This window comes from Engraulis encrasicolus, chromosome 19 (assembly GCF_034702125.1).
Source record: "Engraulis encrasicolus isolate BLACKSEA-1 chromosome 19, IST_EnEncr_1.0, whole genome shotgun sequence".
In the NCBI taxonomy this organism is placed as follows: Eukaryota; Metazoa; Chordata; class Actinopteri; order Clupeiformes; family Engraulidae; genus Engraulis; species Engraulis encrasicolus.
The window spans coordinates 13,351,141-13,378,640 of record NC_085875.1 but is presented as its reverse complement, the minus strand read 5'-3'; the positions used below and the strand labels follow the sequence as shown (position 1 = coordinate 13,378,640).

The 27,500-nt window shown below is 45.3% G+C and overlaps 1 protein-coding gene across 1 annotated transcript in view; it reads left to right on the top strand.

Annotated features, from left to right (window-relative positions):
- sptlc2a (serine palmitoyltransferase, long chain base subunit 2a) overlaps window positions 1-27,500 on the top strand; it is a 68,583-nt gene that overhangs the window by 2,595 nt on the left and 38,488 nt on the right. The window contains exons 2-8 of the mRNA XM_063183676.1: window positions 1-85; window positions 3,584-3,738; window positions 10,764-10,912; window positions 14,516-14,640; window positions 22,263-22,356; window positions 23,497-23,602; window positions 25,648-25,867. The exon at window positions 1-85 is cut by the window's left edge and continues 110 nt beyond it. Coding sequence (XP_063039746.1) covers window positions 1-85; window positions 3,584-3,738; window positions 10,764-10,912; window positions 14,516-14,640; window positions 22,263-22,356; window positions 23,497-23,602; window positions 25,648-25,867 — 934 coding nt within the window. The remainder of the gene's footprint in view (window positions 86-3,583; window positions 3,739-10,763; window positions 10,913-14,515; window positions 14,641-22,262; window positions 22,357-23,496; window positions 23,603-25,647; window positions 25,868-27,500) is intronic.

The window sequence follows — 27,500 nt, the reverse complement described above, 5'->3', positions numbered from 1 at the left end:
CACCATCTTCGGCTACCTCCGCGACTTCCTCCGGGACTGGAAGATAGAGAAGTGCCACATCGCCCGGGAGCGGGAGCAACAGAAGGTAATGACAATAATAACAAAGCAGTAGTTTTGGGTAGGGTGCGCACATCCAAAAACACTTGTTGCAGGTGCCAGACAAAAAAATCAGATAGTTGAAGAAGGTAGGTCTGCACACTGCCGATAAGCTCCAAAAATAAACTTTATTATTGGGGGGGGGGAAATCCCCCTTTAGGCAGACCTAGGCAAACCTAAGGACTGTTCTATTCAATTCTAGGAGCATTATGACACGCCCCTTTAGGCAGACCGGAACCTGGTCGCGTTAGGTGCCCATAGAAACCTATTATGTTGGCATATCTCTATATACTTAAAGAATCTCTGGCTAGGTCTGTGTGTGTGTGTGTGTGTGTGTGTTTGTGTGTGCATGTTTGTGTTTACTAAAGTGTATGACTCAGTGTGCCTTCCCTGGATGGACACACACACACACACACACACACACACACACACACACACCACCCAGAGCACATGTCAAATGGAATAAGGATTTTGCTTGACTCGCTCCATTCACTCGCGTTCAAAATGTTTTGCGAGTTGCGGCCCCATGGACCTGAAGTAGACTGGCGTGACTTTGGCACCCCATACCTGGCCGAACCTCCTCCGAGGGCCTAGCTAACAATAACATTATATTAGGAATGCTGATAACACTTTATTTTAGGGATACATCTATTAGCACTAATACATACAATGTTAATGCCTGCATAAGTACCTTGTAAGGCACGTACTAAGCAAACGCTAAGGCCTACTAGGTCCTTACTAAGGTTAAATTGGTAATAAATCCCTTATTGTGCATGGACAAGACATTTGCGAATACATGCCTAACAAATGTTTGATTTTTCTTTGTACATGCCTTACAAGTTACTTATACAGGTACATTGTATGTATTAGTGCTAATAGATGTATCCCTAAAATAAAGTGTTACTGGAATACCTTTCTCAACACCACATTGACAGGGCATGGAAGGAACAGATTGTAAGATCCCTGTTACAGTTTAATTAAGTACGTATGTACCAGCATGTGCATAATGCATAATGCACCTGTACGGCATACTGTATGTTGCAATATCCCCCTTCACAACGGAATTCCTATTTTTGATTGGCTGATGGGGTGACCGTTAATTTCGTTGATACGGTCAAGCATCTAACATCTTTGTTTGGATTGACAATATCTAAGGGATAACATTATAGGAATCTTATACGGCATACTGTATAATGCAATATATTTCCATGATATTATGTACCATTGCTCAATGATGTTAGGGGTAGGCATGCACAGTCCTGTATTCCTTATTACACTTGTGCTGTATCAGAGAGAGTAGAGAGAGAGAGGTTCCATTGGCCCATTGTTTCCGGGTTCTACTATTGCAGGGGGGAGGAGGGGGGAGTAAATCCCCCTTTAGGCAGACCTAAGGACTGTTCTATTCAATGCTAGGAGTATTATGACACTGTTCTATTCAATGCTAGGAGTATTATGACACGCCCCTTAAGGCAGACTGGAACCTGGTCATGTTAGGTGCCCATAGCAACCTATTACATTGGCATATCTCTATATACTTAAAGAATCTCTGGCTGTATTCTGCATAAGGTTAGTGGTAGACATGCCCAGTCCAGCAACAACACTAATGGACTCAGAACCCAAAAAATGCATTCTACATTCAGGTAGACGGGTACCTCGGCCTCTGGTGTTACATTTCATCTCATCACAGAAGTGAGCCAAGCAGCAGCAGCGTCACTTGGCATCCATCAAAATGCTCACCATAGTTTCCCATATTTACACAACATTCTTCTCGTGAATGATGAACTGAGAAACCAAACCACATTCCATGTTCAGACATGCAGTAGTAGTAGTAGTAGTAGTAGTAGTAGTAGTAGTAGTAGTAGTAGTAGTAGCGACGTTAGAATTAAAAGAATCTTGAGTAGTAGTAGTAGTGAAGTTAGAATTAAAAGAATCTTTAGTAGTAGTAGTAGTGCTTCATTTTTTCCCAAGCATCTATACTACGTATTAAAAATGTGGGGCGGCAATGTGTCAGAGGTGAGACCCGGGGTTCCTGGACCCTATGCCCCCCCCACCCCACCCCTCCTATACTGTATCTACAGTAAAATGTGTACCGTAGTAGCACAGCACAACACAACACACAACATTCCTATCACGTTTATAGGACATGCATGTGTAAAACACCACCAGTAGCAAAGCACAGGACGTGGGCAACATTTTTGGCAGGTAGCGTCACTGTTTCTTCGCACGTATTTCCAACCAAGGACTTTTGTTAATTGTTAAAGCTTTTTGTTTACGATTCACTATCAAGGGAATGGGGAGGTGCGGAGGAAAAGGGAAATCTTACTGTGAGAGTGGAAGGATATCCTACTGTTATCCCAAACCTTGGCCCCTTTGCTCTCTGTTGGGACTATGTACAATGCTTTTTTTTAGTTTAACAGTTTTAAAGAGCTTCCAAGAAGTTCTTGGAAGGAAGCTGTGGTCTGGTGGCTAGGAACAAGTCTGATCTGAGCAAGTGTAACACCCTTACATTTCTGAAGGCAGGGAAAACGCTGTTCGACCAAGCATACATGGCATGTACACAGACAGCTATGGTGGGAATCAGGGAAGCTGACAGACGGTTACAAAGGGGGCAATTCTCCTGGGCCGGGGGGTGGGTTCTCATAGCATTGTACATGTATGTATTGGGTGAGGGGGCCCTTTCCAATGACTTTGTCCCGGGCCCGGCCAAAGCTGTCAGTGGCCCCTGTTGGAACAAAACACTTGCTGCAGCACTTTGCTCAACCATGCGTGATGCTAGAGGAGAATTTCGCCTGTGGGCAGACCTTAGTAGTCAAGCCTAAGTAGTGTGAAGAAAGACGATCTTCCCTCACTCTGACAGTCGTGGTGCTGTTCACTGAACAAACTGTATGTCATGTCACTATTGTATCTTGGATCATGCGTCTTTTTTCATGTACAGTAGGCACGCAAATGCAGGAGAACCGTTCCACATAGTAGAGAGTAGATCATCAATATGCTAATAACATTTTAGGTTTTAGATGATTTAATGATTAGATGATTATATGCAATTATCTTTTCAGGAACACCATAAAATTGGTCTTTGCTTTCTAGCCACCCTGCTGTCGTAATGCATCCATAATCATAAGTAATACATATGCGTCACTAATGGCAAGTGCACTCCAGGTTTAGAAGCACTCACAGTATACGCGCATCTCTGTCAACAACACCTCCCACCTGAACTAATCAAGCACCAGAAGAACATTGTTACCTGCAACCACCCACCATGCATTACACTCAAAGCTAAGCACTCAAGTCCTCACTGAGTCTTTGATCTGTTACAGTATTGTTGAGAGAGTGTTGCTATTTAAAGCACATGTCTTTCTTTGGCTTCTATAGCCAGCTGCGTTATTGGACGCTAGAAGAGGGGTGGGGTAAGATGGTACGTGTAGTTCACTTATCCAATCTATCTGACTCTATCCTCTTTGTGTTTTGATTTTTTTCTCCTTTGAAGGATTTTGTGCCCCTTTATCAAGACTTTGAGAACTTCTACACGAGGAACTTATACATGAGGATCCGGGACAGCTGGAACCGGCCCATTTGCAGTGTTCCGGGAGCCAAGTTTGACCTGGTGGAACGGGTCTCCCCCGACTACAACTGGACATTCGAGTAAGTTACACACATACAGTATTGCTTTGAGTTATTTGGGTAATTTCTTTTTTTTTAACTTTTTTTTTTGGGTCTTTTATGACTTTATTGATGACAGGACAGTATGAGAGGTGGATGGGAAGCGAATGGGGAGAGAGATGGGGAGGGGTCAGCAAATGACCTGGGCCGGGAATCGAACCCGGGTCGGCTGCATGGGAGACAAGTGCCCTACCTGTTGGCCTCGGCAGGGCCTATTTGGGTAATTTCACTTTGGGGGCCAACCGGCACGGACCTTGCCTGGTAACGACCATCCCATAATACTTCAATGTAATTGTAGTATTAATGGATGGTCAGTACCAGGCTAGCACAGACCTACCCTCTTCATGAAGTCTTTCTGAGTCTGTTCTTTCCCTAGCTATCGTTGCCAGCTTCAGGCAAATGCAGTTCTGGGGTTATACCTTGCCACTAGAAAGGCACACCAAGCTTCATTAAAGTCCATGCCAATCGGGCCCAAAAGTCATTTGATTTCACGTGAAATGACCTACATGTGTTTGCATTTGTACAGGCAGTTTTTAGGACACATAATGTAAAAAATGTTGACCGTCTTTATAACGCCTTAAAACCAGCTGGCTCATTACTTTGTATTTGGAGTTGGATGCGGTGTATGACTTTGAAGGTTGCTTCTGAGGTTTTTAATGCGTGTGTTTTGAAGTGAGGTAACGGTTGGTGGGCCAGCCGAGCTGGTTGACAGGGCTTGCTCTGACGTGGAAGCCTCCTATAGAGAGAGAGAGGAAGTAGACTGAGGCGGGAACCAGAGGGATCTTTCAAATGCCTCTGTGTGAACCATACTACTAGACAGCAACCAATCAGACCAGTTTCTGATGTCAAATGTATACATGTACCGGTAGTTTGTTTTCAATTGGTGGCGGATTACTCTCTTTTTCCCCTCCATATTGTGTGAAAGGCAGTATGGATTGGTTAGCGCGCGCACACACACACACACACACACACACACACACACACACACACACACACACACACACACACACACACACACACACACACACACACACACACACACACACACACACACACACACACACACACACACACACACACACACACACACGCGCACACACACACACACACACACACACAGCAATTCCAGGATAAGACCCAACTACCATGTTAAATATCTGCCATGGACTGTGGAATATGTTAAAGCATGCTGTAGGATTATGAGTCACAACTATCTACGGTATCATGACGTGACATTCCACTGTGAATATAACGTAAACAAAGCAGAATGCATCAGCAGCTTTACATTTTAAAATTATCAGTTTTTTTTTTAAACATTTTTCTTTTCGTTAAAAATACACTGCAAAGACTGCGGAGGGGAGTGTGGGTTCTTTCAGACAGTACACTACAGGGCCACTGAGCATTGTGTGCAAATTCTATGTTAACAGCTTCCCCCTCTCTGTCACAAGCAGTGCACCGTGGTGAATTTCAGCCCTGTGTGGTGCAAACAGTGGTTGTTCTGGCTGTTACTCAAACAGTAGCGGAAGAAAACACTGATTACAGATTGTGGCCTTTTGGTAGTTTTAAGTGTCTGGTTGTGATAAGAAACATGGTTTAGTATTGCGCCAGAAATCACACACACTCACACTCACACACACACACACACACACACACACGCGCGCAGACGCAGACGCAGACACACAAACACACACACATACACACACACACACACACACACACACACACACACACACACACACACACACACACACACACACACACACACACACACACACACACACACACACTGTATGAGAGCATTATTCCTGGGTAAACTCTGGGTATTACCATGTCGTTTTATTCAAAACGGATTCTTACTTTCTCGCCTTCAAAAAGGTTTCCTCCCTTTACTGATACATTTCAAGGACATTTTTTTAGATAAGGACTTTTTTTCAAACATGCTCTGCAAGCAACTTGCTACTTTTTTCTCCGGCAGAAAAGATGAATATAAGCGGTTGCTCTATGAGGGATGATGCTGGAGTTTTTAGCTGTGCTCACACGTTTTACAATCACTATTTTTTTTACTACACGGCTTAGGGCTGTCATTTACGAGATTAACAGCTATAGCATAGCATGCCTGGTCACGGCTGTTCCATATGCTGCGTACACATTTTTATGATGATTATTTGGCCTATTCCTCTATTCCTATGAAAGAAATGAGGTGTAAGAAGAACCCCTCACTATCGTTTAAGATAAAATAGTGCGGTCTTACAACTTTCAGTTCAAATGAATGGCCAACATTGTAAACAGTTTTGCAGCTGACATGGCAAGGGATGGACGTTTATTCGGAAAGCACATTATATGCAGTTCACAAAGACAGTTCAATGCCCTTTAATAAAATGGAAAGCAAAGGACCATAGATAAAAGCATAGAATATTAGCAGTGTTTCCCACCGAACATTTATATAGGTCAAGGTGAGGAGGGAGGTTTGACAATATTGGAGACATATAAGCTTAACTACCATGATTGGAGAGGCTATGTTGTGCAGTTTCATGTGAAATATGATATGAAACCGCCCCAAAGTAAATCACTTAAACAGTTCTTATAATGCAAGAATAGAAATTGCATCCACGGTACAAAATCCTGATCTTTCCAGGGGATCTGGTCAAAGTGGTAGGTCATTGCTGTCATGGTGGCCACCTTACCTATTAAGTGCTGGTGGAAATCCTGATTAGTGTACATTCTTAAAAGGATGAAGACAAGTTAAATAAGACAACAAAATTACCAACAGTAGGAACATTTTTTGTCATATTTATATTTACATATTTTGCCTGACATTTTTCCTCTGAAAGTTGTTTCCAAAGCTGAACTCTGTAGCAGTTCAAAGCTGCTTTGGAACATTACTGCAGATTTGAGTACTAATTTTTGTTGCTGCTTTGATCCTGGAGAGCTAATTCTTGGTATGTACTGTAACTGAAACATATCAAATAGGCAACGGGGTCATTCATGTGATGTACTACTGGGCAGTCATGGCATGAAACTCAATACAGTACTGTAGTGTTTTTTTCTGACTTGTGTGACTGTATGATCCACTTTCAAACGTTAGCCTAGCTGAATATGAAGTCAAAAAACAAACAAACAAACAAACGGAGAACTTCTCTAGGTGCTGCGTGACATTATGAGGTGTAGTGACTGTGTGCCAAGAGTGAGATTTGAGATGCGCTCTGAATTCACAATGTCACCCAACCCCCAAGATGGCCGTACACCTTCGGTATATAGACAAACCGTTCTTACAAAGGAACTGTGTTAAGCAGTAATGCCTACAAGAGGGAATACTGAACGCCTGTTTGAGAACTGTACAGTGTTTGATATTTGGGAGTGTGTGTGTGTGTGTGTTTGTAGAGCTAAAGAAGTCTTGAAAAACAATCTATATAGTAAACAGGACACAGCACACGCACACAGGACATCTCCCGGACCAATTCAATGTTTAACATTTGGGATGGGACAAGATGGGAGGGTTTGCTTCAATACTCAGAGCAAAAGTTGCCTTTCATCATGGCAATGGCAATCTCTTCCTATCATTTGGGATGAAACAGGCTAAAAAGTGTACTGTATACAGCACAAGTCCAGTCAGCTTTTAAAGGCATATGCCACTATTTTGGGGCTTAATACAGTTAAAATCGTTGGCCAGGGTTTATAAAGGTGGTAAAGTGTCTTATTTTTCATGTAAGCTGCTGTCTCGTTTTAAGACAAGTTAAAAGAGGGAGCATGTTGCTAAGCTAGTGAAAGTCAATGGATCCGTGTAGCATGCTACAATGCTACACGGATCCATTGACTTTCACTAGCTTAGCGTCATATTCCCTCTTTTAACTTGTCTTTAAGCAAGACAACGCTTAACATGAAAAATAAGACGCTTAACCACCTTAATAAACCCCAGCCAACGATTTTAACTGTGTTAAGCCCCAAAATAGGAGCAAAACCCTTTAAGAGAAGTAGTCCTGAGATTACACACAGCACAAGCATAAGATGGGTGGAGAGTGTGTGTGATGCCAGCTAGTATTTTTTTGACTCACTCTGAAGTATAAACAAAGTACACGCGCACCACTGCTGGGTTTAACCAGTGTGTTATTAGTAGTAGTGTTACTTTATGTTAACACAAGAGTTGTGTTCTTCATAAGCACTCTTCAAGCACATCACATCACATCACACACACACACACATTAAGCGCCCCTCGAAAATTAAACTTTGCAAAATTCCACTCTGCTCTTGCAGTATTGTTTCTTTGCACTACAATAACTTCCTTGCATATTTCTAAAAAAATGACATATGTGAAAGGGTGGCACAGTAGGCTTGCAATTTTGAATTGTAGTGAATGGGCATCACTTTTGACTAATTTAGTGAAAGAGTTTCAAACGTTTTTTTTATTCAGTAGTGACTCGAGTGACTCGAGTCTGAGGAGGAGTTTTGAAATGCACTCTTGAAATGGTTTAAACACGGCACAAGCAGAAGACGCCTCCTAAATTTAGTGAAAGAGTTTCAAACGTTTTTTTTATTCAGTAGTGACTCGAGTGACTCGAGTCTGAGGAGGAGTTTTGAAATGCACTCTTGAAATGGTTTAAACACGGCACAAGCAGAAGACGCCTCCTAAAACTAATTCAGTATTTAACGTGTAGTGCCAGACAAGTCTGGAGTCGTGAGATGACACACACGGTACACAAACCAGACGAGTGGAGTGGAGTCTTGGGATGCATAAACACAGCAGTAGCGAAGGACGCCTGCTGGACTCTAAATCACTCGCAGCACTACTGTGCACATGACGTCTGGCTCCTAGTGGCCTGATTAAGCTGTCAGGGGCTTTTATTCACTTCTGGGCAATGAGACGTGTGTGTGTGTGTGTGTGTGTGTGTGTGTGTGTGTGTGTGTGTGTGTGTGTGTGTGTGTGTCTGTGTGTGTGTGTGTGTGTGTTGAGTGCGCGTGTGTGTTGGGTGCGCGTGTGTGTGTGTGTTGAGTGCGCGTGTGCGTTTTGTGTGTGTGCGTGTGTGCGTTTTGTGTGTGCGCGCGTTTTGTGTGTGCACGTTGTGTATGTATGAGTGTGTGTGTCTGTGTGTGTGTCTATCTGTGTGCGGCGCGGGCATGCCATGTGCATATGTGTGTCTGAAAGACAGGAGTAAGTCACGGTTGGAGTGGTCCTGTAGTGAGTAGGCAGTTTGTCTTCCATTAGACCAAAACATGAAGCAAAGAAGAGAAAAAAAGGAATGAACTAAGAAATCGGCAACACCTCATCTCCCAGAGCGAGCGAGTGAGCAGGGAGTGTTTTAGAGATGTCAAGCAGAGACAGCGGGATGTCTGGGCTGGGCACTGGGCAGATGCTCCTCAGACAGGCTCTTGGAAACGACACAGCCAAACTTGTAGTCAAGGCAGGCAAAGGCCTCTGGCACCAACCCACCTACCAGAAGCAGAGTAGAACTTTTGGACGTGATGCGACTCATCTCTGATCGCTGCCTTTTGTGTGTGCGTGTGTGTGCGCGTGTGCGTGCGTGCATGCGTGGGTGCATTTGGCATCAAGTTCAACCCACTATAACCAAAGTGGAAGACGTTCACCGGACATGATCTTACTCTTATTGCTGTTTACTGCTTTTGGCTTTCCTTTGTGCATGTTACATTGTCTTACACCTGAGATTGAATCCCAGCCAATATAGGGTACAGTTTCTGCACAGAAGACGTAAGACACTGAGCATTTTGGGGTTAGTTCGTTGTAGACAAGCCGATGTAGAGTGGCCGATGTTGGTGTAGTGTTATTTTTTTTCCAGGAGTACCACACTACTGTACTGACAGCCATGCAACCCACTTGTGCAGGATCTGTGTAGACAAGGCTGAGGTGGGCAGTATCACCAAAGAGGGTGGAGTAATAAAGAGCCTTCGAAACACGCCCACCCAATGCAAAAGTGTGTGCTCAAGTTGGGTCTCCTAAGGGGGCATTGTCCCCTCCTTCTTCTTCTATTTTTGAGGTGTTTACACGAGAAGTGCGCCACCGCCGTCTACAGCGCTAAGGGGACTTCATTTATTCTCAACCTCAGGACTCCGAAGGTCTCCTAACCGAAGGTCTCCTAAAGGGGCGTTCACCCGACAGAAAGTGGGTGCCAGAAATGAACTAGAATGACTTATCTCTGTCTAGAGTATCTCTGGTATCACTCTAGAAGTGTTATTTCCTTATCCAAGAGCACCACAGCAGCCCTGTGCTGTGCTTGTACTCTTAGCAGCCTCTGCGGCGGCAGTGGCCGTGCCAGCGGTACCAGTAGTACACCCAGCCATTGGCGGTGCCAGCCACTGAGGCACAGAAGGGGCAACAGGAACAACAACAGAGGGGGAGGTGAGGTGAGGTGGAACAAGGTCGGCATGCCTTTGAGACAGGAATGAATCAATCTTGTGCTTTTATGAATTCTTTTTTTTTTTCTTTTTTTCCTTTCTTTTTGAACTTGTATGGATTTATTGCCTTTAATCAGAAAAGACAATGCGTGGAGAGATGACAGGAAATGAGTCGGGGAAGGAATCTGGAGATCAGGAAATGACCTGAGTGCTGAATTGAAAATTTTGGTAGCAGGGGTATGGGGCAGGCAGCTGCAACACACACACACAGACACACCCCACACACACGCACAATAGACAACAAAAACACAGAGTAAGCCCATCCTCTCTTGCTCCATGTTTGTGTCTTGTGCTGCTGATGAAAATACAGTCTTTTCTTCTGCTCTTTCCTACATGAGACTCTTTTTTTAATTTCTCTCTCTCTCTCTCTCTCTTTCTCTCTCAGGCACACGGTCTCTCTCTCAGGTACATGGGTCGGGTGGTCAGGGATGTGATCAACATAGGCTCTTGTAACTACTTGGGTTTCACTCTCTCTCTGTCTCTTTCTCTTTTTTCTCTCTATTTCATTTCTCTATTTCTCTCTCTCTCTCTCTCTCTCTCTCTCTCTCTCTCTCTCTCTCTCTCTATTTCTCTCTATTTCTCTCTATGTCTCTCTCTTGCAGGTACCCGGGTCGGGTGGTGAGGGACGTGGTCAACATGGGCTCCTATAACTACTTGGGCTTCGCCGAGAACATCGGCATGTGCGCCGAGGCCGCCGCCGCCGTCACACAGAGATACGGGGTCGGCGTGGCTAGCACGAGGCAGGAGATGGGTGAGCAGGCGCGCGCACACACACACACACACACACACACACTCTCGCAAACACACTCTCACACACACACACACACACACACACACTCTCACACACTCTCACACACACAAACACACACACACACACACACTTTCACACACACTCTCTCACACACACACACACACACACACACACACTCACACACTCACACACTCACACGATCACACACACACACTCTCACACACTCTCACACAATCACACACAAACACACACACACACACACACACACACACACACACACACACACACGCGCGCGCACACACACACAGGGCCGGATTAGCATGGTCTGGGGCCCCCAGGCTACAGGTTGATGTGGGGCCCCCAGAAAACAAATTTCACAACAAATTTACACAGACGTGTCATAATGACTAGCTAGGAATTAAGGATTACATTTCCACCAACGCTACTCAACAGGAGATATTTTTTTTTAAATATTGCATCTTGACAAAATTCTGCAATTTCTCACTTTTGACCAATCAGGGGCCCCCTGTCAGGTGGGGGCCCCTAGGCTGCAGCCATGTCTAGCCTGTGCAATAATCCGGCCCTGCACACACACACACACACACACACACACACACACACACACACACACACACACACACACCATAGAGGTCAGTCAAGTGATCAGTGGGTCAGTGATCAAGGGTCTTTGACCATACGACTGAGTTCCCTCTGTGCAGTCATGTGCAAGTGGTTAGGGATTGCAGCCGGTCTGGCTTGGAGCTCCAGAGTTGCTGGTAGACGCCTGACTCTACTGCTGCTGAGTGTGGGGGCGGGGAATAACCAGTGAATTAAAAGGGGGGCAGGATTTGGCTGGTTAGCTTCGCCGATTAGCAAGGCACTTCCTCGTTCGCCTTTTTCACAAATTCTCATTTCCGACCCCACTTATGATTGGTGGGTGAGCGAGTTTAGTGTTGGGCACACAGACCTTTACAGGTAGTGTTTGGGCACCTCCATGCATCCAATGCCCGTCTTCCATATAACTTTCTAGTCAAACGTAAGTCAGTCAGTAACGTGACACGTAATTGGCTGAGTAAACTGGCGGCAGAAATAATCGTTCAATTTTGGCTGAATTCACTAGCCTAGCATTTCCCATTGAAATGACTGGAGGCGGGACTTAGTCACTTTCTCCAGTTCTTATACTACCTCCATGGTGAATAACCTCTTTCGTGACAGAGGTATCCTGAGCATGGCACTGTCCTCCTGTAAGGTTGCCAGATGTAACTGATGATTTCCAGCCCAAATATGCTTAAAGCCCGCCACGAAGCACTAAATCCCACCCAATTTGATCTAGATTCCATTGGTTTCAATGAAAAAACCCACCGAATACCCCTTTTTACCCACAGACGGTCATCCTAAGAAGCCCAATTGGGCGGGGAACCCCCCCATCTGGCAACACTGCCCTCCTGCGCTGCCCCTTTGTGGCACTTGTACGGCTGGGCTAGCTCCTCTCATTACAGACGAGGCATGAATGCAGTTTTGTACCGTGCACTGTGTACTCTGTGTTGCCTGTGTAACAACGGGACTTTCCCAACGGGAATTAACTTAGTGTACCCTCAGTACAGCGCTGTAGTGTTTAATTGAGCGGGGATAATTCTGTCTCAGGTTGTACTGTACTCTAGGAACCCAGTCCGTAGAGGTCAGTCAAGGTCAGCATATCAACATTCCTTCACCACATCACACCACCGCTGGGCACGCTAAGGCAGTCATGGGTAAGCTGTTAGGCCGTTAGACTTGTAGCCCAAAGGATGCCAGTTCGACTCCCGACCCGCCAGGTTGGTGGGGGGAGTAATTAACTAGCGCTCTGCCCCATCCTCCTCCATGACTGAAGTACCCTGAGCATGGTACCATCCCGGCGCATTGCTCCCTTGGGGCGCCATTGGGGGCTGCCCCCTTGCACGGGTGAGGCATAAATGCATTTCGTTGTGTGCAGTGTGCAGTGAACACTTGTGTTCTGTGGAGTGTTGTGTCACAATGACAATGGGAGTTGGAGTTTCCCAATCGACTTTCACACTCAGTCTTTTCCTCTTGTGCCACCTCAACTCATCAGCTCATGGCATTGATATGACCTGCCAAGTCTCATCTGCCCTCCTTCGTCTACCCTTTATAAAATCCCTGACAAGGTCGGACCAAGAGTCAGGTCTGGTGCTGATGGTGTTCTCTACCTCAAAGTCGTGCAGGGGTAATTGGCCATCCAGGTTATACTGTAACCCAGTCCTTAGAGGTCAGTCAAGGTCACAGGATCTTTTATCACACCAGTGCTGGGCAGCGCTGTGGTTTTTTCCCTCTTGTGTGCCACCTACCATTTATCAGCTCATTGGCGTGGAGTTGACCTGCCAAGTCTGCCCTCCACCGTCTACCCTCTTGAAAGCCCTGCCAAGGTCAAACACAATGCCAGGTCTCTGCCCTCCTCCGACCTCTTAAATGCCCCAACAAGGTCACTGTCAGGCAGTCTGAACCAGGTCCAGCCCCGGGCTAATGAAGGCTTTGACACCAAGCCAGGAATGCCAGAAACTGCTTCACCTCCCTCCCTTCCTCCCTCGTTCTCTTCTCCACCTCTCCACTTTCTGGTCCTGACCCTGAGATGAGAGGTGGACTTACTTGTTATGATTTACTGAGGCAGAAAGGAAGCACATGGGTGTTGACATTTTAGTGAAAAGTGAAGTGTGTGTGTGTGTGTGTGTGTGTGTGTGTGTGTGTGTGTGTGTGTGTGTGTGTGTGTGTGTTAGAAAAAATACATGAAAACAGGACACAGAGTGATGTGACCTCGTTGAGAGAGAGAGAGAGAGAGAGAGAGAGAGAGAGAGAGAGAGAGAGAGAGAGAGAGAGAGAGAGAGAGAGAGAGAGAGAGAGAGCGAGCAGAAAATCGAGTTGGTGAGAGGAATGCATGTTGTAGATGACCCATTTGTTTGAGAAGGGAAGAGGACTCCATTTAACATGGGCTCTGCGCAGCAGGTAGTTGGCTTGGGCAAACACAGAGATGTCGATTGTGTGCGTCTGTGTGTGTTTTTGTGTGACCTTGTTTAACCTTGACTTACTGGCTTTAACTTGAACAAACACAGCATCATGGATGGAGAAGGACAGGGAAAGGGAAAGCATGTAGAGGTAGTTTGCATGGGCTCATTGGCTTGGTAGTCTTTCTAGGAAAAAAGCACAGATCAGTGTTTTCTGCTTAGTTGTTTATACAAGTTTATATATGGTTGCTTTCAAAATTATGAAATCTTGTCAGGGGACCTACAGTTGTCGGGTGAGCAGAAAGCGCTGGGGAAAATCTTGTAGATTCTGTGCGTGTGCGTGTGTGTGTGTGTGTGTGTGTGTGTGTGTGTGTGTGTGTGTGTGTGTGTGTGTGTGTGTGTGTGTGTGTGTGTGTGTGTGTGTGTGTGTGTGTGTGTGTTTGTGTTTGTGTGTGCGCGTGCGTGTGTGCCTATATTCGTGTGTGTGTGTGTCTGTGCGTGTGAGCATGCGTGTGTGCGTGTGAACATGCGTGTGTGTGTGTGAGAGAGAGTGTGTGACATGCACTCATTGCTCCTGTACTGTACTGTACTGTACTGTGCTCTGCTGTAGGTAACCTGGACAGGCACCGTGACCTGGAGGAGTTGGCTGCTCGCTTCCTGGGTGTGGAGTCGGCCATGGCGTTCGGGATGGGCTTCGCTACCAACTCTATGAACATCCCTGCTCTCATCAGCAAGGTGAGGAGTGAGGGACTACCTTCCCCTTTTAGCTGCCTACCGCTCTGCCCCTGGTCTCAGCCCCTTTCCCCTACCCCTGCCGCTGGCTCTGCCCTGGTCTCAGCCCCTTTCCCCGACCCCTGCCTCTGTCCCTACCAGCCACTGGGATCTGTGAGGTAAGGAGAACTACCTGGGCCTTCCGCTGCCCCGGTCTCTGCCCATGTCCCCTGTTTCGGTCTGTATCTGCACTCATCAGCAAGGAGAGGGGGTTAGATCATTTAGTGGCATGTGGCATGTGGCAGTGACATGCGGAAGTGCCGCAGTGACAGGTCCATTGATTTTATATTAACCACAGACCTATACTAATTATTATCAATAAGTGTAGTAATATTTATTAATAATAAGTATTATTTTTATTTTTTTATGTATTCTAGGTCTGTAATTACAACAGTTACCGGGCATGTCAAGCACCGTCACGGTTGGCATGTCACATTGGTTACTATGGTTACAGTGGCTACTACGATGTCAAACTGTGCCTAACCCTAAACTTATTCCTAAACCAAACCTGTCAGTGAAAAAATGTGTGTAAACCAACTGAACTGTGCCTTAACCAAAACTCATTCCTAAACCTAACCTGTCGGTGGGAAAATGTGTTTTATAGTTGCATGCCAGTGATGCCACTTCCGCATGTCGATGTCAAACTGTGCCTAAACCAAACTCATTCCTAAACCTAACCTGTCAGTGAAAAATGTGTGTACACCAACCTATAAACATGTCGAACTGTGCCTAAACCAAAACTCATTCCTAAACCTAACCTGTTAGTGGAAAAATGTGTTATAATAGCATGTCAATGATACCACTTCCGCATGTCACTGGCACATGCCACATGCCACTGAAAGATGTCGATGTCAAACTGTGCCTAAACCAAACTCATTCCTAAACCTAACCTGTCAGTGAAAAATGTGTGTACCAGGGCTTGACACTAGCACCTGCCAACCGGCCAAATGCTGGTAAAACTTAGCTGTGGCTGGTAGCAATTTCAGTGCCACTAGCCAATTTGGCAGGTAGCTTATTTCTTGGTATGACAAATCAGAATAGCGTACGGTATATTCTGCACTTTGCACCTTGTGTATCAATTGTTTGTATTCAAGGTCAAGAAAAAGCTCAGTTACTCAGTTCCTATTTGCTTGTTTTATTTCCATGTGGAAACCTATGCACTCATATTCTTGCTTTAAACACCTCATCTTATGAGGTAAGATGTACAGCATCATGATTAAAAAAAATAATTGTGGCTAGTAGGATAGCTGGATGTTTATAGATTCGGGAAAACCACTAGCCACAGTGGCCGGCAAGCGAAAGCGGTAGTGTCAAGCACTGATGTGTACACCAACTTATAAACATGTAGAACTGTGCCTAAACCAAAACTCATTCCTAAACCTAACCTGTTAGTGGAAAAATGTGTTATAATAGCATGCCACTGATGCCACTTCCGCATGTCATTGGCACATGCCACATGCCACTGAATGATTTAACTCCTACTGTCAGCAAGGTGAAAAGTGACTACTTTCCTCTTTCCCCACCAGAAAATCTGCAAGAACCCCAGCTTTATCGCAATGGGCAAAGGCCTGACCTCTCCTCTTTTCTCTCCATTCTATCCATTCTCATTGGCAATGTTGAGAGGGCTGCTCTTTCCATTCGTCTTGGCATAATGTAAAGTTCCAAGGTGTGAACAGGTTCGCTTCCTAAAAAGACACTTAAGGTCAAGAACAAGGAGTTTTTTTATCCTGACGCCAATGTAGATTCATTTCAAGGTTTTTTTTGGGGGGGGCGGGCTTTTCAGCCTTTACTGGCTTTTGTGAGACAGGATAGTGAAGGAGAGACAGGAAGTGAGCTGGAAGAGAGAGACGGGGAAGGACCGGCAAAGGACCCGGACCGGGAATCGAACACGGGTCGGCCGAGTGGTAAACGTGTGCCCTGCCATATCAGCCACTGTAGGGCCAATGTAGATGAATTGAGACAAGTCGCCTGATCTGCTCTGTGTGCTGTCATGGTGAAAAGCTAGGGAGGGCTTCCCTCCCTGTTACTCTGTCCCCATGTTCCTACATGTCCTGGCTTACTGTATACCCAGCCCAGCCCAGCCCAGCCCAGCCATGCATTAGCTCTCAGCCCTGCATGATTACTTCACTCCCTGTCTGTCTGCCTGCATGTCTGCCTGTCTCGTCTGATCATAGAAAAAAAAAACCAAGCATTTACACTTTTTCTGTTAAAGTCCTTCGCTCGATGCCTCAACTCAAATTCTACTAAAAGAACGACTAAATGGTGGAAATAAATGAGGTGCAAGTGATGTATATATTTAATTAAAGCCAACAGAAATTTCAAAAAGTCTACGGATCTAAGCTGGAGGGCTGTGTTCTCACCTGTGCCACACCCCTCTAAAGCCTACTCTTGGTTTCGCATTTCATCAGCTTGGCAACATGGTGGGGTATACTATGCTGTATGTACATCATTCATGACTTGTTTCTTCGCGCCCATTTGTATGTGGTCTAATGCAACGCCCTCTAGGGATGCATGAAAACCGATACAAGTACGATGTGTGTACTTGCCGATACCGAGTACCGATACTGATACCTTTTACGACCAAAATACGAAAATACGAAAATACGAAAAACAAAAATAAATGCATGGCCTTGTTTCTTTCCACCTGTGATATTTTTATTGTCCATTTCCATGTAGATTTAAACAGGGTGCGATTTGTCGGAAAACCAGAAGGGGGGATATTTTTCAGATTTTAAGTAATGTCAATGAAATTACATTAAACTGTCATTAAAATTACGTGTAAAAAGTGGAGATATCAAAACCAGAAGGGGGGACAATCCTCCCCATCCCCCCCTATACATTTAAATGTTAGTAAATGTATGAGGTGGCACTATTTTCCATGCTGCTTTCAAGTCCACAGAACGTGACAAGATTTTGCATTGTTTTGTGTAATAGCAGTACGAGTACGAGTATAATGAGCAGTATCGGGTGCCGATACTGATACCAGTATCGGTATCGGTGCATCCCTAACGCCCTCTTTGCTTTGTGGTCATGTTGCAATCCAACCACCTGTTTGCAACAGTGGGAATGTGAGTCTGTGTGTGGGAACTTGCAAGAGGGAGAGAAAAAGAGAAGCAGAGAAGATGTTTCCTCATTTGCTCTCTGCATCTGCTGTGGATGAGGTGTTGGCTTACTGTCTGGGCCTGTCTGCACACAAACACAAACACACACACACACACACACACACACACACACACACACACACACACACACACACACACACACACACACACACACAAACGTGTATGCACACTCCCCCATTCACACTCACACCCACACTCACACTCACACAAACGGACACCTGCCTAACATTGAGTTATGCCAGTGGCAACGGTAGTAGTAGTAATAGCATAACTTCCTGAACAGGTTACTCAACTCTGGTTTCCCCCTTACAGGCATGAGGATCCCTCTCAGAGGCTCCTACAATGAAATACATACAAACAGTCACACATAGTGCAATCTCTCTCTCTCTCTCTCTCTCTCTCTCTCTCGTTCTCTCTCTCTCGCTCTCTCTCTCTCTTATTCTCTCTCTCTCCCCTTTCCTCTGTCTCTCTCTCGCTCTCTCTCTCTCCCCTTTCCTCTGTCTCTCTCTCGCTCTCTCTGTCTTATTCTCTCTCTCTCCCCTTTCCTCTCACACACACCAACCGTGGGAATAGACAGCAGGCGTTAGAAGAGCTAAAACGCTGCAGTGTCCCGCCTGGACTGCCTAGATCAGGGGTGAAACACGTTTAGCGTTCCATCAGGTAAAGCGACCAACAGAAGCTCATGTTTAGAATTAGTTTTAACATTCCATCGTTTGCCGCCTGCTGCCTCCGAGCTCATTACACAGATTTAGCTGAAGTACAACTTGTCTTTTGACACCCTTGACGGCAGAAATGCTTTTGCAGCTTTCACCGCTTCTGTCACAAAGTCAATTACTTCCGCCGCTTTCCACGCCTTCAACGCTTGCTGCTTGTTCTCAGGGTAGGTCCGTCTCCTCTTAAACTCTGACCTGTCCCTGACATCCCCCAGGCCGAGAACAGCACGCCTGTAGGTTGACACATCTCTCATACATGCATCTTACTCGAAAGGCCGGGAGGGCGTGCGTGCGTGCGTGCGTGCGTGCGTGCGTGCGTGCGTGCGTGCGTGCGTGCGTGCGTGCGTGCGTGCGTGCGTGCGTGCGTGCGTGCGTGCGTGCGTGCGTGTGGGTTGGTCCATGTTTGTTTGTGGAGAGACGTAGTTTAGAGCCAGTGATAAATTCCAGGCCCAGCCTGCTGGATCCCATATAAGATGCCGTCTAGAAGCCCAGGTCTTAATCTACGGTATACTGCCCCACAAGTATGGATTACTTCTGCAGTGTACTATTGACCGCACCTAGTGAAGGCAACTACAAAGGGGAAAACAAAAAGTCCATCATAGTTTAAGTGACACTCTGGGATATTTGGCATAGGACCCAATATCCTAGTTAAAAAGAATATTTGAGCGGTTTCGAGATGCATTTTTTAATATTCCAGGCAGCAATTTTATAAATCATAAAATGCAATGACTTTTCCCCATTTTTTTTGCTTTGAAATAGAATGTGCCGTGAAAGTACAGTGTCCTCAATGCATTTGTACACATTTAAAGTTCAATTTATTTGAAGAGTTTTGACATTTACTCACCCTTGTAAAGACAGTGCTATTTCGAGCTGAAATCCCGGAGTGTCACATTCATATAATCAGAGACAGACTTCTGGGTACTTGTTATTGCCTTCTTTGCTTTCACCTCTGGGATTTGAACACACACACGCACACGCACACGCACACGCACAAGCGCACGCGCACGCGCACACGCACACGCACACGCACACGCACACGCGCACACACACACACACGCACACACATACACACAGCAGTTAACCTGAGTCAAACACAGTTTCAGAGAGACTAAGATCAGCTTAGGATATGTTGAAGAAATACACTTATAATTTAGCTGGATTTAAACGTGAATATGCATTTCATTCCATAAGTCATTCTCCTCTGTAGAATTTGAATTCTCTTTTGAGCCATTTATATCACGTGTGAGAGCTCACTGTTGTGTAGACGTAGAAATGCAAGCGCCTCTTTAGTCGCAAGATCAAACGCATTGTTGGATGTGCAGTCATTAGGATGGCATTACAGTGGAGCCATTTGCGCCTAATAGCTCAAGCCAAGCCATTAAAGACCAGAAATAGCAAACACGGAACACCAGTAGCATGTTTGTCAGTCAGAGTGCCATCTATACATAGAGCTGTGCATAGTACTGTATGTGCATGTTCAAAACAGAAGTGTAAATAAATAGTTCTCTTTTTCCATCAGTGTGCAGGTTCGAGATGGAATTGTTGTTTGACCAACAAATAGACAATTTTCTCCTGTGAAATATAGTAAATTGGTTATGTGCACTGAAGAGCAAGGAACTTTGTGAATAAACCCCAACATGTATTTGTGTGGACTGACTTTAGCTTATTCGTTGCAATGACAGACAGACACAATGTGTACGAATGGACTCCTCCTTTTCTCTCCATTCAGCTTTGGGAAGCGTGAAACCCCATGTACTCATTTAGCCTGAGAAAGAGGTCTACACACACACACACACACACACACACACACACACACACACACACACACACACACACACACACACACACACACACACACACACACACACACACACACACACACAGGCTGTGGTTTGTCCCACATACCATGACTGTTTCTTCCCAGAGGCTGACTGAAGGGAGTAATCACTCCTCAGAGCTTACAGTGGTTGCATCTTAGAATCAAGTGGTACACACCCTTCCCAAAATGCATCTGTCAGTGGAGCATGCCTGTTCTGGTGTCAACACACCGCCCATCGGGCCCCGCCGCTCCCTTGTGTACCGTCACACCAGTGTGATGGGAATGTTTATTCGAACTTCTAAAGAATTTTGGGCTCCTGAGAATATGATTCGGAATTTTGGGATCTTGCATTGTTGTAGAAGACTTAACGTATTTTCATAGAATGAAAAAAAACTCAATGTTAAGAAATTTGCTTCGACTGTGTAAAGTCTATGGACTATTATTAAGAAGTTTCAAACACTGTGTAAACAGCCCTGCACCCATTTTGTAGGCGGAACAAAATTCCAGGTTTTATTAGGAACTGTCACGGCAATGGTAGTGTGAGTAATAGGACTGCATTGCATGGTGAAATTGGCTGGAATTGTCCCTTAAATGTTAATGCAAAGTAGTAGCACAGTCTCCCAAAGCAGCACAGGTTCAGTGGACACTACACAGTCGGGAGTCCAGTTTAGTGTTTGTTTACTGTCCAAGTTGAAAATCATCTTGGCTGTTTACATTGGAGGGTATTTATGTTCCCATCTTGTGTACGTGTGTACGTGCGTGCGTGCGTGCGTGCGTGCGTCAGAGAGAAAGAGAGTGTAGGCCTGCGCTTGATGGGTGCTATTGCTAGTCAGGTGGTTTGTGGTAACAGCATGAGCATGTGTTTTTGGTAAGACTTGACATGTGTAGACTGGGGCAATGACAGCTTTATGAGGAGCTAAGAGCTGTTTTAGGAAATGTTGGGAGGAGACACAAGTGTTGATAGGTAGCGCAGCGCAGTCCACGTCTAAAACGGCGATCTTTTATCCTGTTAGGTAGGGCTGCACGATTATGGAAAAAATCATAATCACGATTATTTTGGTCAAAATCATAATCTCGATTATTAATCACGATTATTGATTTTTGCTGATTTTTAAAAAAAATTATAACAAGATGAAATATAACCAAGAATGAATTACATACGGGATGAGCAAAATAAAATGAATTGTAATAATAATGTAAAGGCAATAGCATGAAACTTAAGTGGACAGATTTCTGTCCAGAAACACCAGCCTGTCAGTATGTTCTGGCTTCAAGGACGCTCTCAAAAGTAGGTCACTATTGCCACGATTAAATCACGATTAAAATCACGAGTTCGATTACACTATTTTATCACAATTTTGATTATTTTTCGATTAATTGTGCAGCCCTACTGTTCGGAGCCCGAGCTCAACTACAGGAGCCGTCATTGTATACTCTGTTTAGCAAACGGAACATAAAACAGAAATGAATAGAAAAGAAATGATTTTGTTGAGTGGGACTCTCGAATGGATGTGTGATGGACATGCACGTTGTCCATGACATGTTACATGTTCCGGACCTATGGTGTAAAGTTATTTGTTTATTTGTATTGTACATTTCTTCACCATCATTTTCTGTCTTCATCAATACATAGAAATTAAATATGTATCATGTTCCTTTAGTAGTCTGATGCCATCCTAACAGTACTTTTCTCAGTATCTTTAGATAGCCAGTGTGACCTGTTTTTATTACTTCCTTTTGTGGGTTTTCTTCCTGTTTCTGGCCAGGTTACATAACACACATTTAAACCAATTTCCTCTCTGATGAATGAGGTTGTAACCCTTTTGCAAGGTGTGTGTGTGTGCGTTTGTGTGCGTGTGTGTGCGTAATATGTCATGTCACTGTGTGGAACAGTATGATGACCAATCTTTATCTGTGGCTCTCTCCTGATAGGGCAGTCTGATTCTGAGTGACGAGTTAAACCACGCCTCGTTGGTGCTGGGAGCCCGGCTATCAGGGGCCACCATCAGAGTCTTCAAGCACAACAGTGAGTCAGACACAGACACAGACACAGACACAGACACAGACACAGACACACACACAGACACACACACAGACACACACACACACACACACACACACACACACACAGACACACACACACACAGACACACACACAGACACACACACAGACACACACACACACACAGACACACACACACACACACACACACACACACACACACACACACACACACACACACACACACACACACACACACACCAGTATGCACACACAGAAATATACTTGTAATTTGGGCACAAATCTGTGTGTAGGAAAGCAAGTGTGTCTAAATTACATGCATCAGATTAGCCCTGAACTGTGTGTGTGCACGCACACTCATCCAAATATACACACATACACACTCTCGCTCTCGCTCTCGCTCTCTCTCTCGCTCTCTCTCTCTCGCTCTCGCTCTCGCTCTCTCGCTCTCTCTCTCTCTCTCTCACACATCCATCCATACACTGTGTAGATTAAACTCCATTATGCCTTTCTTTTTCTGGCTGTGCTGTGCATAGTGCTAATATTGCATGTCTGTGGTTGACATTTGCTTTCATTTCTCTGAGCTGTTATCTAGCAGCAGTAGCAGCAGCAGTAGCAGCAGTAGCAGTCGCGTTAGTGTCTTGCATATCAATACAGCAGCCCAAAGGTCGCGGCCATCTGGTTATTTATCCGCGTTAGGCCAAATTGATCCCCCTCCTTAACTGCCAATTTGGACAGAAAATGCTGTTTAGCGGCCAGCGACCCTCGAAATTGAGGCTGAACTCTGGCTGAATAGCTAATGCCCTTTTTGTTCAGCTGTGTGAGATTTCATGAAAGTCACTTTGTTGTTTTTTGTTTGTTTGGTTGTTTTTTTATGTCTGGGACAACTTGGTACACTGGTGAATACCTACAGACAGCAGACAGATTGAAAGACACACACTCTTTCTGGCAATGTCTCTGTCACACACACACACACACACACACACACACACACACACACACACACACACACACACACACACACACACACACACACACACACACACACACACACACACACACACACACACACACACACACACACACACACACACACACACAGGTTGTTTTTAAGTTCCTTGTTCCTTGTTCCCCGTGTGTCAGACATGCAGAGTCTGGAGAAGCTCCTGAGAGATGCCATCATCCACGGGCAGCCCCGCACACATCGGCCCTGGAAGAAGATCCTCATAGTAGTGGAAGGCATCTACAGGTAGGACAGCATACACACACACACACACACACACACACACACACACACACACACACACACACACACACACACACACACACACACACACACACACACACACACACACACACACACACACACACACACACACACACACACACACACCTTCTCTTCATGTCCACTCCTCACATCGGCCCTGGAAGAAGATCCTCATAGTAGTGGAAGGCATCTACAGGTAGGACAGCATACAGGTGCATGCAATGGTGTAGTGGGGATTTTTAAAGTGGGGGTACGCGATTTGTTAGGTCATCAATTGATTAGGCAACTTATCATGTCAACGCCTTTTTTGTATTCAAACATGGACAGGATTTTTCTTTCCTCAGGAGAAGTGGGTGGACTGCGTACCCCCGCGTACCACACCCACTACACCCCTGGGTGCATGTATGTACAACCCAGTAATCTGTCTTTTCACTCCCTCTGTATGGAGTAGTGTTTCTCAACGGGGGCTCTACAGCCCCCCAGGGGGCGTTACTGCAGAGATACACCAGCGGCGACGCGATTCAAGCGACAGAGTGTAGCAGCAAGCGATACGAGAGATTGAGGAGACTAGAGTATGTCCATACAGGCAGAAGGCAAAGCATTCAAGCATTCCCATTGGCTGTGGTCACTGACCTCTATACAGTCATTGGCTGTCGCGGCTTGTCGCCGAACTGCGTCATAGAAAGTTGAAAAGATTTCAACTTCAAATTGTCGCGCTCGTCGCGCAAATCGCTCTAGTCTCCAGAATCGCTTTTGTCTCTCGACTCAATACAAAGTCAATTACTTCCGTCGCTCGACTCGCTCAGATCGCCGCTGGTGTATCTCTGCGGTTAGAGAGGATTAGGGGGGTGTTGAGAAGGATACAGCTGAGAGGAGGGGGTGATCAGTTGCCATTGGGGGGTTTCGCTTATTTTATTTTTTAATACCAAGGGAGCGTTGGTAGGCTTCTTATGAGGCCAAGGGGGGATTGGGAGGTTTATGAAGAGGTCAAGGGGGTGTTTGTTCAAAAAAGGTTGAGAGCCACAGGTATAGAGTGTGTGTGTGTTTGTGTTTGTCTGTGTGTGTTTGTGTGTGTGATTGCTTATCAGTAAGGGATAATGGCCGATGAGGTGACCGGTTCCGTGAAGTTAATGGCGAGGTGCAGGCTTAGAACTCCGGCGATTTGCGCAGCAGGGATTCACAAAAACTAGGGTGCTAGAATTTGTTTGTCCCTTGCGCAGCACGCCTCCGCCAACCATCTTACTTGATTAGCTTAGGCGCTCAAACGTCTAACTAAGACGTGCATAGAATCTCTGTTTGGAATGCAGACGGTGTGATTATTTCATTTTCCATAGATCATGCACATGATGCCTACAACCTTATCCCTTAGAATAGATACTGTCAGCATTCCGAACAAAGATTCTATGCACATCTTAGTTCCCACTTCTTCGCGTCTATCCCACATTTACATCGTTCTATTTTCATTATCATTTTTAAAGCATGTTGGGTTGCCTTATTGTGTAATGAAATGGGCTATATAAATAACCATGACTCGACTGAGTTAGACACTTGACCGTTTTCATGGACTTAACAGTCACCCCATCAGCCAGTTAGAAAAGAAAATTCCGTCGTGAGGGCAAATAAATATTTATATACAGTACACCAGGGGTATTCAATTAAATGTCAACGAGGGCCAGTTTTTCAAATTCCTCCCAGTAAAGGGGCCGCACTATATGTATGTATTATGGTTGCCGACTGTCATTGAAAAAAAATATTGGACAGTTAATTGAGGTGGGGGGTGTGGGGGTCCTCCCCCAGAAAGTTTTGCATTTCTTAGATGTAATTTCCTGCATTTAAACGTCCCGTGTGCTGTTTCAGCTCGATACGGAACCCGTACTTTTATCTCTAAATTCTGAAAAATTATTCCGTATTTCAAGGGGCTTGTGGGGGGCCAGAACCTTGCCATCCAAGGGCCGCCATTTGAATAGCCCTGCAGTACACTGTGTAACACCCCAATCTGTCACCCCTTCCCCTTCCCTGTCCCCCAGTATGGAGGGCTCCATCGTGCGGTTACCCGAGGTCATCGCCCTGAAGAAGAAGTACAAGGCCTACCTGTACCTGGACGAGGCGCACAGCATTGGGGCACTAGGACCGCACGGACGAGGGGTGGTCGACTACTTCGGCCTGGACCCCCGAGACGTGGACATCATGATGGGCACCTTCACCAAGAGCTTCGGGGCCGCGGGGGGCTACATTGGTGGACGCAAGGTGAGGACGGCGGGTGGGCGATATACAGTGCCCTCCATTATTATTGGCACCCCTGGTTGAGATGTGTTTTTTAGCTTCCAATTATTATTATTATTCTCTAAATAATATGGGACCTTAATGGAAAAAAAGAGAAAAATACAACCTTCAATACAAGTGCATTTATTCAGTGGGGAAAAAATCCCACATAAAGAAATAATTATTTGACATCAAATAATGTGTGTCACAATTATTAGCACCCCTGTTGTTAATATTTTGTACAACCCCCTTTTGCCAACAAAACAGCACCTAATCTTCTCCTATAATGTTTCACAAGATGGGAAAAGACAGAAAGAGGGATCTTCAGCCATTCCTCTTTGCAGAATCTCTCTAAATCATCCAGAGACCTGGGTCCTCTCCTCTGTACTCTCCTCTTCAGCTCACCCCACAGGTTCTCAATGGGGTTGAGGTCTGGGGACTGAGATGGCCATGGGAGGAGCTTGATTTTGTGTCTGGTTAACCATTTCTGTGTAGATTTGGCCATATGTTTAGGGTCACTGTCTTGCTGAAAGACCCAGTGACGACCCATCTCCAGCTTTTTGGCAGAGGGCAACAGATTTTGATTTAAAATGTCCTGGTATTTCAAAGCATTCATGATGCCATGCACCCTGACAAGCTTCCCAGGGCCTTTGGAAGCGAAACAGCCCCACAGCATCACTGACCCACCCCCATACTTCACAGTGGGTATGAGGTGCTTTTCAGCATGCGCATCTTTCGTGGCACGCCAGACCCACTTAGAGTGTTTGTTGCCAAAAAGCTCAAACTTGGTCTCATCTGACCAAAGCACACGGTCCAAGTTGAAGCCCCAATACCGCTGGGCGAACTCCAGACGTTTGCGTTTATGATTGTGGGTGAGGAAAGGTTTTCTCCGTGCATGCCTCCCAAACAGCTTGTTGGCGTGTAGACAGCGCCTGATGGTTGATTTGGAGACTTTGTGACCCCAGGATGCTACCATTTGTTGTAATTCTGTAACAGTGAGCTTTGGAGATATTTTGATTTCTCTTACCATCCTCCTCACTGTGCGTGGTGGCAAAATATACTTGGGTCCTCGTCCAGGCTTGTTTACCACTGTTCCAATTATTTGAACTTCTTAATTATTCCTCTCACAGTAGATATGGGCAGCTGCAGTTGAGTGGCAATCTTCTTGTAGCCTCTGCCTGACCTGTGAAGGTCGACGCACATCTGCCTCACTTGTATGCTGTGTTCCTTTGTCTTTCCCATGTTTAAGAGTGGATAAGAGAAATGGCCTCGGTGTCACGTCATATTTATACCCCAGGGAAACAGGAAGTGATGAATTACTAATTAAATGTTCCTACATACTCTGGTAAACTTTGTAAACTACTGTAGAAATGACAGAAATGCTTCAATTATATTTATTTCCTGGGAATTGTTAAGGGTGCCAATAATTGTGGAACAGGTGATTTAATGAAAAATAATTATTTTTTAGTCAGGGATTTTTTTTATTTTCCTACAATTCATTTGAGTTGAAGGCTACATTTTCCTAAAATTTTCAGTGTGACAGTATTCTTCTGCAATAAACACTGAATTTATTTTAAGGCTTTTAACACATCTCAACCAGGGGTGCCAATAATTATGG